General features: G+C 43.5%; 1 protein-coding gene across 2 annotated transcripts in view; it reads right to left on the bottom strand.

The window, feature by feature from the left end:
* Positions 1-823: 823 nt before the first annotated feature.
* roraa (RAR-related orphan receptor A, paralog a) overlaps positions 824-19,970 on the bottom strand; it is a 218,369-nt gene continuing 199,222 nt past the window's right edge. For both annotated transcript variants that reach the window (XM_049574226.1, XM_049574227.1), the window contains 9 exons: positions 16,067-16,152; positions 14,445-14,586; positions 10,966-11,361; positions 10,203-10,324; positions 9,965-10,097; positions 8,848-8,955; positions 7,719-7,829; positions 7,401-7,513; positions 824-6,984 (listed from right to left, as the gene is read on the bottom strand). In XM_049574226.1, the coding sequence (XP_049430183.1) occupies positions 6,820-6,984; positions 7,401-7,513; positions 7,719-7,829; positions 8,848-8,955; positions 9,965-10,097; positions 10,203-10,324; positions 10,966-11,361; positions 14,445-14,586; positions 16,067-16,152 (1,376 nt within the window). In that variant the 3' untranslated portion in view covers positions 824-6,819. The remainder of the gene's footprint in view (positions 6,985-7,400; positions 7,514-7,718; positions 7,830-8,847; positions 8,956-9,964; positions 10,098-10,202; positions 10,325-10,965; positions 11,362-14,444; positions 14,587-16,066; positions 16,153-19,970) is intronic.

Below are 19,970 nucleotides of genomic sequence, written 5' to 3'. Positions count from 1 at the left end.
TGTTCATAGAATTTGGACATTAGTTTCCATCGAAGTGAGGCTACCACCTCTGATTAAATATTGAAACACTAATTTGGACTGTAAGGCCCAATGGAATTATTGAGTGAGTGAACTAAAGAGAGAGCAGACAACAGAGACAGATAAACAGTCAGGAAATAAAAGCCCATTACAAGCGGTAAATTTTATTATGGGATAACAGCACATAAAGCACATCTAAAATCGATGTGTCCAATGCACTTTTAATAAAGGTAATATTAAAGGTACAGTTTCTAAGTACAATATAACAACATTCATATTAGAATGAAAAGTATTTAAAAGACAACATTAAATTTCTTATTTTTCTTTACAGCTGTATTTACAAAATGAATCAAAATACTTATTTTCATATTTAAGAATCAGACAAGAAGGAGCAAAACTACGTTTGTGAATAGACTACCTGCTAAAGAGAGTTCAAAAGAGCTGGATAAAAAGGTACATGATCATCTGTCCCCATTTTAACATCAGTAGCAAACGTGTGACTTAGAAATTTGTGACAACCACACACTAGTTTCGGCTTTCCCATAATTTGCACTGCTTTTTGCATGGAAAAAAAAGAATCCGCCCCTGCTCCACCCACCCGTCATGTTAAGTTACCCCCAGCCGACTGAGCGCACATTGAACACAGAACATTAAAGAAATCCAGATGTGTTGTATGCCTCTTTTACAAACAACTACTTGATATACAATGCATTAGTAAATCTCAGTGAAAATAAAAAAAAAAGTTGATATAAAACAAACAGAAAGTGAAGAAATGTGGGTCGCCTGTTTGTTTTTTGCCTGATAGAAAAAAAAAGTGAACATTTCTGCAGTATTGTCTGCGAGCATTTATTTGACCATTCAAGATCAACATGAGACAAACTTCCCAATTAACGTTTCTCAAAAAAAAAACCAAAGGTGAGGGGTGACAGGTACACTCTAAACGGACCATCTATACATTGAAACCCTTTAACAAAACGCATCAACCCACGTGAAAAATGATTAACATCACATAAAGAAAGAATCTGAAAAAACATTTGAAGCATGTGAGAGCTGAGAATTCCTCCTCATGTACAAAATACATTGTCACTTTAGTACACGTGGAAAAAAAAACACAAAAAGCAAGACAATCGAAACCATGTATGCATCTTGTTACACCGAGAGGCACTCAGTGTGATACGTTGTGTATTATTGCAAGCATATTCTCACTGATATTTGCTACAGAGTGGAGAGAAAAAGGTCGACTTTGTCCTCGAATGGCAATTCTTTCATGTAAATTTGTAACACTTCATGTGGTGCAAGAGGTTTATGCCACTGGTCTGCAGACACCAGTGTCGGGATAGTCTAAAATGGGGGATAACAAAAGCATACAGAGGCTCTGTTTAATAAAATCCAAGCACCACTTCCCTGCATCAGGTGAAGAACTATGCAGACACAAGAGAGGTAAATATTTAGTATCTTAAAACCTGACAAACTATAGCCTCAGTGAGTGGTTTTTTACAATCAGACAAAGGGAAAAAAACACAATACTGCTGTTTCATTTTGAATATTATCATTTTTCCACAAACCAGAAAAGCAACCTTAAATAGCTTGTTAATTAGCAGATACTAGCTTTGCTATAAGTCAGAAGGAAATAAGTGCCTTATCCCAAGACGAGCACACTGATACAGGTGCTGGCTGGGTAATTTTATCCACTATAATTTTCATTATCATTATCATTTATTGAGTCCTAATATCAATAATACATTAATATGCAATGAAATGAATGGACTAATAGGGCGGCCAGGCTTAGGAATCAATACTTTGTTCACAAAATTAACTTACCTAGCACCACACATCAGGGCAACACAAAATAAATGTCAGCACACCCTATCTCTATCAAACTAATCCTAAAGGAGGGAAGCAAACTAGAAACAGAGTTATCGTACAATATGGTGTCATTGATAAACAGATAAATAGTTTCACTGGGTAGGCCTTAGTAGCAGTATTTTCCTCTTACCTATACAGACAGAAATAACAAAGCTACCTTTATACACGTGATCAATAATAACATTAAATATGGTGAATAAACAGCCGAGAATGAGGGAGAGAGAGAGAGAGTGAGAAAAATAAGATATACAGCATACAGGCCATGTCAAGTTCTTAGTTCTCCACCTGGGAACAGAACTGGTCAAATATACAGATGAAACATAAAAACATCCACGAAAAATCAACACAAAATAAACCAAAAAAAAAAAAAAAAGTGATAAATAAGAGGTGTATTTACATGCAGATGTTCAAAGACTATTATGCACAAAAGAATCAGAAATAATACACAGACATATATTATTGCTTGACATTCGATTATGGCTAAAAGTTGCTTTTCGTTTTTTCTTCTTTTTAAACTATATTCTTAAACGTATTTTTAATCATAAATCCTTATCAGCTGTGCTTTGGAAAAATGAGTTCTGTTTAAAAATGTGACGACTGACTCGTAATTCTGGGTAACACACCGACACTCCAGCACAACTTTTTTTTTGAAAGCGTGACATAACACTGATCTTCACAATTTATGGCCCCCGAGAAGACTCATTTTCACAATTTGCGCTCCTGAATTCATTTCAGTTCATCTCAGCTCAGGCCCGTGGCCGCGCTGTCCCAACTGATAGCAAAGCGTGTTCTCGCTGTGAAGCCGGTCAATGTCGCCTCACAGCTCTCTGCAGACCGCTGAATTGTCGAAGGCATTATGTCATGCTTTTTAAAAACCTACACCTATTATGGATGGATCAAGCTCAGCATTTCCAAAAACCTTTTTTTTAATACTTTTTTTCAAAAGTCCAAAATAAAAATCCTCGTCCACATAACCCTGTTCCTCTGTAATTATTAAAGCCTTGTCTGGGGTTTATTTTATTCACACACTGTGAGAACAAACACATACACACACACACACGCACACACACACTATTGCTTTGTACAAACAGACAACAGAGCAGAGACAGAAGGACCAGCACATTTTACTGTATACTATACACTGATTGAATAGCACACTTAGCATCAATCCCTTACTTAAACCGGGATTATCTCAAGTGAGAATATACAGAAGGACATCACTTTACAGGCCTGTGTGAAGGCGCAGTTTATAGTTAGACACAAGTGTGTTTTGATGACCAGTTTCTGCTATCCTGCCAGTATCGCAGCCACACCAGTACATAGGATGAACACAAGAGTGATGGGGCTTTTTGTTCTAGACTGAGAGTAAACGTCATCAGCTGAGTGAGTAAAGTCAATTCAAAAAAAGGATGATGACTGCACTGTAGAGACCCGTAATTGTAACACAAGGCATATTGCTTGTTTTATATTGAACACATTACATGCCACTCAACCATTTCGACTTGAATGCAAATAAAAAACATATTTTCACTTCATGAGAGCAGAACCGTTTTGGTGGTAGACCTCAAACTGATCATATCTGAGAAAATACTGAATTGTTTGATGTGACAAGCGATATTACAACAGCTTCAAAAAATGGAATCATTTTCAAGAAACAAACCTTTTTTTTTTGCAAATAAATAACAGGATATCAGCCAAACCTCCATCTTTTCTTAATTATTTTCTGAACAGTAAGTGCTGCACTGCGTGTTCAGTGTGCTACGCCACCTCTTCGTATCAATCGAGTGCTTTGAAGAGATTTTTTTTTTCCTTTTTTAAAGACCTCATAAATTCACATAATCAAATGCAACTGTCCAGAGGAAAGCGAGCTGCTTCTTCGGTCTACCTGTTACCTCCCTGAGCGTTCACACCTCATCCTCTTTTCGCTGCTCTCGCCGGGGGGCCGCTGGGCCCTCTCAACCTGGATTGTCTAGCAGTGTTCCAGACTGGGTTTTTCTTTTGCTGGGAGACTGAGGTTTACTAGTCGTAGAGGGCTTGTGCATATCCAAAATAGCATTGGATCAAAACAGAGATTATTACTTAGGTACAGCATATCTACTACAACCCAAACACAACAGATTTAGTATTGCATAAGAATATTTGGTTTTTCTAACAAAGAGGGTTATCATTTTTAAAGACCCTGATGACACCGTTTTAAAACCAAAACAGATTTTTTTTTGTGTGTGTGTGACAGGAATATGCTGTGTGCTGATAAAACTGTGGTTTGTAAAAGTGATGGGCTTTGTTTTTTCTTTTAAACAAATGAAATTTTCTTGACCGTAGGGGCGCAGTGATCTTTGAGTGGCTTGGGGGCCCCGTTAAGGACATCCATAATGTGAAATTCTGATGAATATTCAAATGTTAATCTCAACCACGTCTCATGGAACATCCCTGACAAAAAGAAAAAAACACAAACTAAACCTAATGAGTACAAACAAATGTCCTCTCAAACAGAAAGCGCAAAAGAAACTCTTCCCTGAGGGGTGACAGCACGAGGCATTAACGCCTCGTACAAATTGCACGGCAGAGGAATGATAGTGTGCAAACAGAAAACAAAAGACATACAACTGGATTCTATGTTACGGTTGGTGACAGATGTATCAACATGCTTTGTTGGGTTTCTAAAGGGATATCATTTTTTCGTCTTTTTTTTTCTTCTTTTTGCTCTTTTTTTGTTTAAAGATATTTCTAGAAGCCGCTACTGAGATTGCTGGAATGTCTTAGGAATCCATTCTACGTTATAGACGAGTAGACTGGAAAAAGCGGAAGCAACGACTACTGTTTGGCACATCCAGGGTTTTTTTTTTTTTTTTTTTCTACCACTTTACTACCACACTGACAAGAAAGACACACTCAACAAAACAGAAGCACAACAACAAAGCATTCTGAAAATAGCACTTGTCCTACCATTTTTATGTTTCTCCCCTAATCATACAAAGAACAGCTAGTCTAATTATTGCAGGAATATAGTTAAGTGCTACCTGACATCTTTTTCTCTCCCTCGTTCTCTTTCATGAGTTTATTAACCAAAACATGTTACAAAAATAGAAGCTTTAATACCAGACAAGGCTTTGAATATTCACTTTCCCTTCACTGTTCCTTCTGTGTCCTGTTGTGGCGTTGCTGAGGCTGAGGCTGTGGTGAGAAGGCAAGATAAAGTCACTCAAAAGAAACACTTTGACAGAGGCTCGCGAGTGTGCTTTAAGGTTAGACCTTGGGTCTGTGTCATTAGGCTGTTAGCTTGCTTGTTGTTTCTTTACCTTCCACTAGATGGAACAATTGGATTACAGTCTACGTGTGTGTGGATCTTCACAGCCCGGCCATACGGCTATTCAACGTTGATTTGTGAGGCCTGGCTGGGGAAACGTTTGATTTTTATGTTTCATTGTGGCTTTCTTAACATAACACGAAAGGTTTTTCAAAGTAAAATTAGTACCAAATATGTAGTGAGTCATATAAAAAAACATAAAAGCCAATGTGTCGCAAATGTCTCACCGTGCCATACGTCAGTTTCCTTGTATTTTTACACAACAAAAGATCAAGAAAGCCACGAGACTGCAACGTCACTACAACGTTTGTCGGCTGTGTGCGTTCTCGCTAAAAGGAGCTTCAAAGCTACATTTTGACAGGTGTCGCGCAGGCGGTTGTTGAGGTAACAGGTGACGGAGCTCCTCTAACCTGCCTTCTCATGCACGCCTCTTTGTTCTCCAACCAGCAGCCTCACCAGCAAATCCTAACAGACAGCCCTTGCACTTCCAGACCAGTATCATCCGCAGCTCCCAGGACTAGCCTCTGTGACCATGGTTCAACTTGTATTTCTTGTGCACATGCAACACATCACTAGGTAAATATACAAGTCTTAAATTAAAGAAAGGTGTAAATAAAAGTGCCTTATCAATTCAACAATTAAGAATGGTCTAACTACTAATATCATACATGTTATTTAAAATAGATTCTATAAACATTACTTTTTTTCTGTATAGTAAGTACTTATGACCATATACCCTGTAGTACATTATAAAACAGGTGGAATGGACCCTTTTCATTGTGTTGGTGCCCCGTGCTTCTCCAGGGCACCTGTCCAGAGAAGGATTAATAGCAGATGGCCTTACATGATTTCACTATGCAACAATGGTGGATGGAGTCTTTGACAGCTAAAATCATTGCGTTTGTCATTAGAATTACCAGAATTCTATGTTTCTTTTTTTTTTTTTAAACGATTGTCCACAGAGAGGTGCCGATTTGCATCACCATGCCGACAGACCCTCCCTCAAAGTCGCTGTGAGTTTTCATTCCAAGAACTGCGTCCGAAAAGATACGACTGAACACAAGAGAAAAAAGGGGCTGAACTTGACCAAAGTGTGCGCATTTGTCAGCTGTTTGGGGATATCAGGGGTAAAAGTGTTCAAAGTTTTTAATGTGACAATACTGTTTTGGGAATGTAATTTGAAAAAAATAATAATACCGATACAGATTTCAGCTATTTTAATCTGTAATTGACTCAGTAATTGTTTGTACAATTACAAGTCAGATACACAGATGAATCATTATAATGCAATGATGCAATAAATACTGGTGAACATTAAGGGATGAAATTAATTTCCATGTTAGAAATGCGCAAAAGAGGGCCAAGTTCAACCAGACAGAAATTATTTGTCCCTATCTCCTCTTCGTGTCCCATGGGGTGTCGGGTCCCACAAGTCTTCCAAAAGAGAACTAAAATTCAATAAAGTAAACCTTGAGAATCAACTCCCTAAGCCCTCCCCTCCGATGTAAAAGAAGAAGTTGAACAGCGTGCCATCTGTCCGCTCTGGTTTGTGCAGGGCACCAATAAAGTGTCTCAGATTCCTCCTCCACATTCCCCTACGGTGGGCACACTGGCACCTGGCAGGGCTGCTACCCGTCAACGGGCATGGACTGCTCAAAGTCTGATCCGAACAGCTCCTTGTATAAGGGGGGGAAGTGGGCACGCACAATGTCTGGGTATATTGCTTTGAAAGCTGTAAGCTTCTCTGTATGCCTACTGCACAGCGCTCGCAGTGTCGACACTTTGCATATCAACTGTGGAGAGAGAGGAGACAGGCTGTTTAGATTCACAGGGAGGCAAGGACATGGAGCAATGGTAGCGAAAAACATTCCTCCCTACAGTGTATTCCCTCTCACACAGGGGCAAACAGACTTGTAAATATTGAGACAAGCGCTCAGGCACGAGGAAAACTTGACACTTCATATTATGGAGCTGGTACAATTGATAAATTGCCACTTCTCTGCTGATAAAAAGGCATTTCATGTAACATTATGAATGCTTCCCCTGAAATCTGTGTTAGTTTAATCTAATGCACAAAAAAAATGGTTGATGGCCTGTGGATAAAGATCCTAAACAGTGGGAGATTACAGCGCTACAAGGGTAGAGCATGCTTAGCAAGACAGCCACTTTCAGGGATAATGGATGGAGTGTGTTCGGCATCGCACTGTACCTTTGTAAGAATACCATCCTCTCTGTGGTTCTTCTGCAGGACGTGCTGGAGGGCCAGTTGGATCTTCTGCTGGAGTTTCTCCACCTTCACTTTCTCCTGGAGCCAAGACCGGTCTGGAAGGTAAATGATGACAAGTTTTTGTCACGGGAAACACCACACACGCTTCTTTACAGTCTGGCTCGTGTGACAAGGAAATGATGCAGTGCCACTAATAAAAGATACTAATTGACAGAGAAAAACAGGAGGGCAACCGCGTTTCCTGTCGTGGTGAATGTGCAGCCCCCCCCCTTTTCTCTTTGCACTGTGAGTGACACCTACCAGCAGACATCAACACAAAGGCGGAGAACAGGGCGATCTCATCCTCAGACAGGTGCATAGAACACAAGTTTTTCCCAAACTCGAAGACGGAGCTGATCAAGTCGTCACAGCCTGCCACAGCAAAGGACAGAGAGAGAGAGGGCTTAGGATGAGGAAGACCAAAGAACAACATTCACTCTTGATCTTTATTGGGAGAGAGGCACACAGGGAGGGGAGAGGAAGGGGAAGGAATGAAAAAGAGCGGCATGCTGACAGCACATGGGAGCGTCTTAAGCAGAACAGGCAATGCTTTTACTGAGTTTTGCCTCCCAGACGAGTCACTTTTGGCAGTTGGGTGGTGTTATGCAAGCCAAAATGAGGTCACTATTGAGGCTTTTAGTTAAATCAATTATCAGGGATAGAGAGAGACAGGCGGATGCCACCGCGGCTCGGGAAGCCCATCACTCTGCCTCCCCCGCTGCGGACCCCTCTGCACAGAACACACAGGACACTGGGACTCTCGAAGCTGGGACAGATACACATGCTCACTCGCATACACACACACACACAAACAGGGAGTTACAAGGGATGGCAAACTTACACACCAAGAAATAGAATTCAGCATTTTTTTTTTTTTACCACCACCATGGGACGCATTTACATTTTTTCCGTCAAAAGGCAGTTGGAAATGTGAGGAAAATCCACGGTGGAGAGTCTTACTAATGTCATGGCAGTCAAACACGAATGCTATTTGCTTTCGCCTGAGATGTTTTATATCAGACTATCAATGATGGTTTTGATAGCGCTCTCCCTAAAGACACTCCGTCTGGCTTTATTTATTCCACAGTTACAGGAGCCATATGCAGCAGAGCCTCACTAACATCTCTGTTCTACCATAAATAACCATTGCAGAGACAGCAATGCCAGGTGAGGCAGGGATGAGTGCTCAGTGTTTGCTTCCAGCCCTTCAGCGTTGTGTAGAACAGAACAGCAGACTCTAATTTTGGCTATTACACCAAGGGAAGGAGTGAGACACTGTAAGAAACACACACAAACACAGCGGCATACAAATACACACGTGCAAACTCATTCAAACATGCACGCACCTACTCACAACACACACACACACAAACACACACACACCACTTACCTAATGACTTGAACACATCAGGTCCGGCATACTTTCCATCAAAATAGACTGTGTTGTTTTGCGAGTCAAAGGCACGGCACATTCTGACAAACACAACTTCCAAAGAGCCTGTGGAGACAGACAGGAACAAGATGCTGAATCTGAGCGTTGTTTCTTTTCTTTTTTTTTCTTCCTAACAGTTACACATCAGTAAGGGATGCAAAACACATGATTGTGCTTTGTGCTATTCTTCTACAATATGAGTAACACAACCACTTTGAAATAAAGAAGCCTGCCGTCAGAGGGAGAGAGGGGAAAAAAAAACACCTCTGCAGATGATAATATCATAGACAGGAGGCTATTCTTCTATAATGACATGCCAGATAAAAATTGCGCTTCATTCAGTAGTGACAGTGCTTATTCATTCAACCTTTATTTAGCAAGATAGGTAGGGAATTTATTCTATCCTGCAATTTTGTACCACTCTGTGGGAGTGGATAAGAGGATCAAGAAAATGTAACAGAAGCCATTACTGCCTCTAAGGGAGATGCTACTGTTTTAAAATGTCATGTCTGACAAGGGATCTCAGTCTTTATTTCATTATTCATATTGGCTGTGCTAATGTAAATAATACTCAGGGAAAGACCCAGGGGAGGTGTTTGTTTGCCGCATGTGTGGTATGTTTGTATCTGCGCGTTTGAGCATCGATATTTATGCGTAAATATAGGTGACAGTGTGCAGAGAGCCATCGCTGCGTTTAATATTCTGCAAGTATGTCTTCATGAGAGCAGTCTGAATAAGCAGACATCATCGGTGTCTGAGGAAAGAGAGGGGAATGGCAGCCGTCACGATAGGTATTATCTGAGCTCGGGAACACGTTGCTTATCTAACGCTGTGTCCATCGCTGCTATGTATGTAATGAACAGTAGAAAACAGAGAGCGACAGAGACAGAGAGAGGAAACAGGCAGGGTGGGGTCTCCTCTCTGTGACACTGTCTGTGCGTGTGAAGATGAGGGCTTTGTGCAGTCAGGTCAGCTACGCCCTTGTGACAATGCCAGAGGGGGGTGGTGGTGGTTGTGGTGGTGGTGGTGGTGGGTGAGTTTGACGGCAGCAGGCCATGTTGACAGGCTGTCATACCTGCTTTCAGCAGCACTATCTGATCGTTCTGACACAGCTCCATGAAGCCGTCGATGCGCTTGGCGAACTCCACCACATACTGAATGGCCTCTGTTATTTTGATAGCACACAGCTGCCACATGACTTCCCGGGGCTAAGAACAGATAGGACAGAGAATGGGTTATCTGCTTTAAAACAATGGATTTGATTACTGTAAGTGCTGCGGAGGCCAGCACAGGCCCGGCTGTGGTCGAGGTACCTTGCTCTGGTAGCTCTCCACCTCCTCCTGCAGGAAGGCCTGCCAGGTCATCTGCTGCAGCTCCTCCCTCAGATACTGACATGTCTCCATGTGTGACTTGGAGATGTTCTGGGCCAGGTGCTCTGCAACACAAACCATCGTAGCATCGTCACAAACCCAGAAGATCACAGCTGAGATCTGAATGTTACTCACAGAGCTATGTGAAAGTGAAGACCCCGCTGATGAAATATGCCACAGGAAAAGAAGATTTATTTACCGAGCTTTCAAAAAGGAGGAGAGGCGGATACGCGTGGGCTTTTTTGACTGGGAAAAGGCTTGTTGACATTTCCTTTTACTGCCTGCAGGAAGCTCATAACTTAAGGTTGAGGCAAAGCCAATCTAGTTATGACACAAATGCATGGAGAGGAGGAGGGGCACCACGTTACTCACTGAAACAAAGGTCACATTTTCTCTGAGAGAAATATTGAGTATAAGAATTTAAATGGTTTTGAAAACACATCTGTTAAAAGGAGTTCCTAGGCACAGGGGAGCCTAAAAAAATGATTTCCCCAGACGCCTGCCCTGCTGGATCCTGATTGGCCCTAATTAATGGAAACTAATTACAAAAAAGAGGCTCTTTTAATGAGTGTTGGAGATGAGTCTCCAACCTCCTGCTATTTTAAGCAACCTTTGTGTCGTTTGCCCCACGGTTGAGTTGTTCTCCCCCCTCCTCCATTTTGCTGTCTCTCCTCTCGTCTCCCCCTGTCTCTCTCCTGCTCCTTACCTAGTTCAGCCATGGACACGGTGGGGGAGGTTTCTCCGTTGGTGAAGGAGCAGTAAGGGAAGAAGCCAGAGCCGGGGGCAAAGTCGCAGATGGGCTCCGGCTTGATGCCGTTGATGTCCAGGCCTGACTGGTCAGGAGATGGCTGGATGTCCAGGTAGAAGCTGCTGACCGCCGAGTCTGGTTTGCTGCCATCAGGGGTGTGACCATCCATGTAGCCGCTGAGGTCGTCATGGAGCTCTGTGAGGCCATTGGCTGAGAGGCCATAGCTAGGTGTGAGCGGCTCCGCCTCTCCAGGCTGTTGTTGGTGGTCACGCTGCTGCTGCTGCAGCCGGTGCTTCTGGACCTCAGCGTACAGGCTGTCTCGCTGCTTCTTGGACATGCGGCCGAACTTCACCGCTGTGAATAACAGGACAAAAACATGTGAGAATCAAGTGTAACACCACAAACAATCAACCTGTGCTCAAATTATACATCCTTTAAAATGCTACTGCCATTTTACTGAGCATTTTTGTTCATTTTATTGTTGAGTCTTAACATTTTACTCTCCAGTAAGTAAAATAATCTTACCAGTGGGGTGGATTACCAACATAAAAGGCTTATTTCAACAGTTTGCTAGATACTGACAGTCATGTCTAGGAAATGCCTGAAACAGTGGAAGTGGTCTGAGAACAAACTGTATTATCTCTCTTACTGCTGGCTAAGTTCTGATTCCTTTAACGAAATAACTAAATCTTGCCGTCTGAGACTTGTTTAGACGAGAGGAAAGGATTGAATTGGGGATTTCTGGGGCACATTAATTCCCTACTTGCTATAAATTGTGTACCACATTCAAAGATCATTTTTGAATCAGTGCCCTCCCCTGACACGGTAATACAGCACTAATCTATGTTAAAGTTGTGCGTTACTATTAAACCAAAAGACGCCGGCTATTAGCATCACACTCCCATGTACTGATGTACAGTACATTACATTACAAGTGCTATACTCTTAACAGATAACACTGATGAAAAAAAGCAAATCTCCATATTTCAGGAGGGATCAGTTATGACAGAGATTATTACAAAAATGAACAGCCTCATAAGTACACAGGCAGAAGTGGGAAGTGACTAACAGCTTACCAGCCACTCAAACATGAGACAGGCTAAGTTGCTGCCTCCTGTTTCAAGGTTTCCAGACTAAACAGTGTTGCTGAGAATGAGACTCCTTGGCCAGAGTTCTGGGGGCCTGGCAGTATGTCAGGCGGTCACAGTGTGTGTATGTGTGTGTCTGTGTGTGTGTTTGTCTACGCACAGTGGAAAGCGAGTGGAGTGGCGAGGAGGAGAGTGCGGGCAGATGGGCTCTGGTGTGTTGAGTGAAGGCAAGAGTCACCTTCGTCCGTCCTAAGTGTGTGTGTATATATATGTGTGCGTGCGTCTGGCTATGCAAAGGCACTCATAAGTGCTAATGTACTTCTGTGTTCATTCACTTTCATGAATATGTATGCATGTGTGTGTCTGAGTTTAAGTAAGGCAGTGTGCATACAGATATGTATGCCTCTGTGCATTCGTGTTCAGGTTTTCTCTTGTCTGTGTGAATTCCTGTGTGTGTGTGTTTAACAAAAAAAACTCCATCATAGATCTGCTTTGTTCTGACATAATCTGCTCAGCTCATCCCAGTCTGGACCAGTCCAGTCTGGACCAGCCTGGCACAGCAGGAGCCCTCCAGCGCACATTCCCACCTGTGTGCTCCCATTACAGCATCTCAGCTGCAGCAGCACTAATGACAACCTCTAACAACCTCCTATTTCATCAAACCTAGTTTCTATCACAGCAACAAATTAGTCCCACAGACAAAGCACTCACCTGCTACTGGCAGACAATGAACACAGACTGGCGTCTTAGCATGTGTTCATGTCACCGTTTTCTTGGGATATGTCTGCTGTGTCTCTTTGAGAATAATGGCAGTCATTATCTGTGTGAGTGTGTGTGTTTTCTTTGTCTCTAAACCGAAATATCAGTATACAGTACCATATCAATATGATGAACAACTTCAAGTTAAACAACTAACTTTTTTTTTTTCTCCACTGAAAAATACTCTGATTCCTACCTGGGCGCAAGGATTTTTGTGTAATTGATTTTTTATGCAGTCTACACTCTGTCTTTTAAAGAAGCTGTATGCTATATTCAGAGCATATGTCTGACTCAGTCTGGGGCAGGATTGTCTACACACAGTTCTCACCATGGAGGTGGAAAAGCTAACAGTTTTAACTCCATAATCAGTGCTAACAATGGCAACAGTGCTGACAGAGCTAACATTGTTAACCAGAGGAAATATCGGAGGGGGGCCACCACACTTCGCATACAATGCCATCCCATTATCAATGGTAACCACCATACAAGCGCAGTGTAGGGCAGTGGCGATAAGCTAGCCAGTGGACGTATTCACAGGCTCTCACATGCATATATAGCCGGATTATCTACCACATGACTCTGTTTTTATGCAGTGTTTGTACAAATACCTATGGAAATTAGAGCACCAGAATTCATATAATGATTATCGTAATCATGAGCTAGCAATTTGTATAACTAATCCTTAAGGCTATGATCACATGATAAATGCACTGATGGGTATAAAGAAGGAGGTAATGTAAAGAGCACAAATCTGTGTAAGAAAGTAGGTTGGGGTGGTGGATTGGTCAAACAAACACAGGACTTTCCCCCAAGAGACCTGTGTTTGTGTCCTGGTGAAACCAACAAAACACTGAGTCATTATAAGGTATGTCGCCACGTTGCGTTAAGCATGTAACTTTAGCTTAAGTACGTAACATGACGACTCCAAACAATGTTTCTTTTCCTAAACCTAACCTATGTAAGTTTGCATCCATAAACCTAACAAACATGACTTTACGCTAAGTATGTAACATGACGACACCTAATAATGTTTCTCTTCCTAAGCCTAACCTGCGTAACGTGGCAACATCAACCATGATTCTTTTCCTAAACCTGACCTAATCAGTGGGGGTGCTAATTTGCTGGGTGCAAATTTATTACATATCATATAAACAATTGTATGAGGACACCAGACCAGAACAACTGACAGAGAAGTTTGGATTACAACACACACACGCACACGCACACACACACGCACACACACACACACACAGGTAGCATGACTTTATTCTCTGCTCAGGACGCCATTAATCCACTATATCTTTACACAGCAAATAGTTGTTGGCTGCTATATTAATGTTCTTAATGTCCCATACAGCTCATTTAAATTCAAAGCAATGGACTGTTTTTGTAATAAATAATGAGCCCTAAATATACACTACCAGTAAGCTCTGGTCAGAGTCCAGAGCAGCATCCCTGAAGCACTGGTTCAAAGGCACTTCAGAAGAGCAGATTCTTGCCCACACAGGGGCTTGAACCTGGACTCTTCACCTCTCCCTACTCACCATGCCACCCTGCCGCATCCGCCCACCTCTCCCATCAAGCACTTACCATCTCGTGACATGCCCACTGCCAGGCACTTCTGCAGCCGGCAGTGCTGGCAGCGGTTGCGGCTGGTACGGTCGATCAGGCAGTTCTTCTGACGGGGGCAGGAGTAGGCTGCATTGCTCTGCTGACTCCTCCTGAAGAAGCCCTGCACAGGAAAGGGGCACGGAAACACCTCAGGTTACTGTGTGAACCACTGTGAGTGGAAAAATGTTCTGGGACTGAAGGATCAATTCATGTCTTCATGGCGTTTCAGTGCTGACAAAATTCATTACTGATTGATAGTGATTTACTGTATTCCTAGTGGTGATATTTTTATTTTACTGCTGCCAAAATAGATTAGATAATAACACTGCTGCGATGGTATTTTCCTGGCTGTTACACTGTAATATCTGGCATTCACACAGCGCTGTATTTCAGCAGTGTGTACAGCATGAGGGTGGTGTGTTTGGATAGGAATGATAACAGTGGATGGTATTTTTCTTCACTGGGGTTATTAGTGTTGATTAACGCAGCACCGGCATGTGCAGTGCTAAAGGATTGCGAATGCACACCGACTGGATTCCTCATCCTTTGACTTAATGAATTGATTCCAGCACATCATTAACATGCCCCACTCTACTGCTCCATACACATATGTCTTAATTAGCTGCTCATTGGCTGTTTAATTACAAGAAAACAGCTGACAGCTGCCAAGTTGCTTTATAATGGAAGCCATTATGGAAACAGGCTATAACTGCCAGTGACAAGCAGCACTCTTTAATAATGCTATGATTTATGGTGCAAACTTTTGTACTCGCACATATCATTAAAGGCCTCTCTGCCTTGGACTAATTAGCAATCATTAAAGATAGATTTCAGCAGTTTATTCTTTAGTGTTTTGTTCCTTCCAGCTCCTGTGTGAGGGAGAGGAGCACTGGGAAGAACAGGAACTCTCTCTCTCTCCTTAACACACACACATACACCACATACACCCCACACACACACACACACACACACACACACACACACACACACACACGCAGGAGCAAACAGCAAAGGTGCAGGCTGGCTGAGGAATGCTAATGATGTGCCTGGTGACAAGCACAGGGACAAGAATACACTCTAAGCACAAAATTCCCCTCACTGTGAATGGCTGGTGCATTTGAAACAGTACAAAAGGCGGCTTCAATGGAAGCAACACTGTAGCAAACAGCCAACAATCTGCTATAATTCAAAGCACTCTCCTTTTGATCATTTTATTTCAAGAAGAGCAGGCTGCAGCAGAAGCAAAAAACACAGTGAAAAGACATGTCCCTGGGAGGGAAAGGCAGAGCAAGGCAGAGGGATGACTTTGTCCTACTAATTGTGGTTTTCTGTGATGTCCTCTGTGGTGCTTGACCACTTTAATGATCATGCTCCGTGTGTTTACACTTCGCAGTCCCTCTCCAAATCGTCGTAAAACTTCAGCAACATTTTCAAACGTTTTTCCTAGCAAGCAACTTTCTTTACCTCCTCAATCCCCCCCCCCCCCCCCCCCCCAATCTCTCCCCTATCAGCTCTCCTGTCCCTCTCACACACACATACACAAACTCACACACAAACACTACTTCCCATGACACAAACAGGTTCAGTCTCTTGATGCTTACCTTACAGCCTTCACATGTTATCACGCCATAATGGATGCCTGATGATTTGTCTCCACAGATCTTGCAGGGAATTATTTCGATTTGAGCTGCAGAGAAGAAAAGGGAATGAAAGAAATAAAAAAAAATCAACATTTTGCTGTCACAAGTCACTGTACAACACCCTCACCATGGATCCATGTTGGTACATGAAAGAGCACTGTGCTTCTAAAAACATCTCATCCGGTGGCTTTTGAATCCTCACTTCCACAGAGCATTAGCTGAATATTTACAGAGTTGGATATGTGTGTGTGTGTGTGTGTGTGTGTGTGTGTAGGGAAGGAGGCCATTTTAAGTCCTCACAAGCAGCCAATGTAAACATGGTGTCAATTTGCATCCTAAACACAACTTACATAAGGAAAAACCCAACTCACCACAAACCCTAATACGGCACAGTAGTACTAATACTAGCCTTGTGCAATGACAAAGGCTCATTTAGCCACATGAGGAGACATTTTCGCTGTTGGAAAACTTGACTTCATGAAGCCTCTTAAACTTCAAAACCATAAAAACCTCAGGAGTAAATCCACTGCGGCCACAAAGAATCGTAACACTGTGCCTGGACGGAGCGGTGGCAGCGACTGTGTGCGTCTACAGGAAAAAGGGCTCGGTGGCTGTGGTGTTGTACCGATGACAGGCGTGTGATTCACCCGCCATAGAGGACAAAAGCGCAGAGAGGACAGGCCTCATCCATCGTTGGCCTTCTCTTCAGGAGCGGACCACAGGGCAACACAACAGAACACACAGACATCAGAGACACAGAACTCCCAGCTCGTCCCCTTGCTCTGAGCTTTATCACTGCAGCCACTGATGCTACATCCCTCTCCACCTCTACCCCCCCCCCTTCCCCCACCTCCCTCCAGAGATATCTATCTCACAGCCCTCCTCCACATCTCCAACATCTCAGTCCCACCATCCCAACAGTGCACTGCAGCGCCAGACGAACTCCGCTATCTGATCTAAATCGAGGAAAGATCACCGCGGGATATTTCCTCACAATGTAATGGTTTTCTCCAACCAGCCATGCAGCCAGCCAATGAGAGCACGTGGAGCTATTGCAACACAAGTCTATACCAATTAGGGGAGGAATATTATGATTTTTGCCTTAATAAGATGCAATAAAAATTATAATAATTAAAAAAGTGGTGGTACACTCGCTATGTCAAAGTGTTACATCAGCCTCTCCCCTCTAGCCAGGCCTAACTGTCTCTTACCAAGACTAGAAGCTTCAAATATCCCTTGTACACCTTAACAACCAACCTCTTTAAACTAGTTTGATCACATCAAAAGTACTTCTGCAAAGGTTCAATCCGGAGATCCCTGCCCATTTTAATCATCTGCCTCGGAGCTTGTAATGTGTCATGTGGATAATGTCCTTGTCCCTGAGGCATGCCCGGGAGAGGCCCTTAACACAGAGCCTCTAATCCACTAACCCCGGAGCCACACTCTATTCATTCAGGAATCTGTGTCTGTTCTCCTCGCGCTGCTGGAGTCAACAAGACCGGCCATGTTTACATGGAATTAGCCTACATTTTAGTAAAATGAACAAAAGGGAGTGGTGAAACATGCACAATTAATTCTCCTCCAGACAACACCTCCTGCGATTTGTGATTCTCACATACAATAGAGGGCACTGCACCTCGTCGGCCCGGATTAGAGTGAAATCCAGGCAGGAGGCGGGCTCTGACAACCTAACTGAGAGGGTTAATTTATAATTAATCTTTTCCTTACTGTGCACAGTTGCTTGTTATTTCGGTTAGGTCTATCTCTGTATGAGTGCACTCTATTGTTTGTTTTTGTGTTCTCCCTGCATGAGCATTAGCAGTGCAGTGTGTTTCGACTCCTATAGCGTTTTCAGCCTCATTACTTACATAATTTGTTCTGACATGCACTCACAACAACTGAAGCGTGCTGTAATTATGACTAGCTGTGGTTATGGTGAACTAAAGGTTGTAGTGACAGGCCCCAGCCATTGGGTGGCAGTGCAGGGCTGTGGCTACGGTTGTCTTGCCAAGTTAAGCCAAGCTTCCACCCACCCTATCCAGCCCACAGGCTTTTGGCTCTGAGCTCCAGCCTCTGATAGCTCCAGGCTTAGGCTGCTGCTAGCTTCCCCCACCCCCACAGCATAGCTGTGAGATGCCTTCATCTCTCCTGAAGAAGCGGAGCTGGCTAGGCGCTCGCTCAGGCCTGACAGAGGCTGTGCCACATCAGGTGAAAGCAGTGGGAGTAGAGACGCGGGGGTGCCAGGCCGGGCAGGGCATACACATACACGAGCATGCCTCACAAAGCCCTATCTGCAGCAGGAAGGCCCTGAGTGCACACAGCCTCACCAGCTAACACCCTCTCACTCCACCGCTGCACAAGCCCCTGGATGCTCAGTGCACTCAACAGTAAAAAGGGTTTGTCTCTGGACCGGCTGAGGCAGGCTCTGTAGTTTCTTGTATGAGAAAAGACCTCAGTCTGAACATATAGTAATTTCCACACTGGGATAAGCTGCTTTCAAAAAGATGTGGAGAGCGGGGTCAAGGAGAATGAAACCCCAGCACTGACACAATAGAGACCAAATACATCATGAAGTCACCTACACCCTCAGCCTAAGTCAATATTTGTATGTCTGTATGACTATGCAAGTTGTACTCTTGAGTGACTGGTCATGGGGCCCCTAAGCTACGCATTAGACACTGAGGATGATTTAAACTGAATTCACACAGGAGAGTCAGTCAAACAAAAAAGGCCTCCGCTTATAAGCACTCCCAATCTGGCAGTCAATATCTATTGACATGAGCTGCGGTGTTAACTGCCTCTTGGTGTGAAACAGGCAGCTGCTGGCTCGCTTGAGCTTGACCAGCGCAGTGCCACTGATCCCATTCACCGCGCCTGCCTGCCTGCCTGCCTGCCTCCCTGCCTCCCTGCCTCCCTGCCTGCCCGCTTCCCTGCCAGCCAGCACTGCCTGCTCTGTTTACGACATCAAAGCCAGGCACAGTTAGACGGGCAGCCATGCTAAAGCCCATCCCAGCAGCCTGACGCTGCCTCACAGCACTGCGAGATGGCCTCTGCACGCAGGCCACTTCAAAGACACCTGCTGAGACGCCAAGATTATGTATGAATCACACTGCAGCACAATCGCACCACGCGCATAACCATAAGGGCCGGACAGCGGCTCAAGTCTGATTTCCTGTATGCAGCATTGCAGTCTGGCGTGGGTGTCTTGGACAATGGGCATGGCAGAGAGAGGAGACAGTCAAGCCGAATGCTAAAGCTTGTTCTTTGTCTGTCTGTGGTTGAGCAGTTCAAGGACACTGATTCACCACACTAGCAGGCCCTTTGAGGGGATGACGTGTCACTCAGAGCACATGTACAATAGGGCAGCTAGGCCTCTGCATGTTCACCCAGTGCCCTTCGCTGTCTTCTCGACAGCCCTGAGATCAACCCCACTGCTAAAACTACACCACGTTATCAAAGACGTGGAGACTGACAGTCAAATGTGAACACCTAGAACAATTTGCCAAATGCGCACTAACAGCTTACAGGGGCCCTGTCATAGTTTATATTATTAAGCGTCGGGGAGACAGACACTGTCAGACAGAACACTTCCCCCCTATGCAGTGCACATGTAGCACTGCTTCATTCAAAGATATAAGGAGTCATTCACAAGACATAATGAAACTGTGAAGCTGAGAAATATATTTGTGATGAGAAACAATTAGTGCTATTGCTATCTGCACCTGCAAGTGGGCTTTATTCTTATCAGATTATTTTAAAAAAATCGCTTAGTTCCTGATATTGTTCTTAATTTTTTTTTACACCCTTTAGAGTGATTTTGTTCAAATTTTCAATTTAGCATGCTGGTAACACAAAATGAAATCCT

This window comes from Epinephelus fuscoguttatus, linkage group LG4, assembly GCF_011397635.1.
Source record: "Epinephelus fuscoguttatus linkage group LG4, E.fuscoguttatus.final_Chr_v1".
In the NCBI taxonomy this organism is placed as follows: domain Eukaryota; kingdom Metazoa; phylum Chordata; class Actinopteri; order Perciformes; family Serranidae; genus Epinephelus; species Epinephelus fuscoguttatus.
This window is presented reverse-complemented; position numbering and strand designations above follow the sequence as displayed.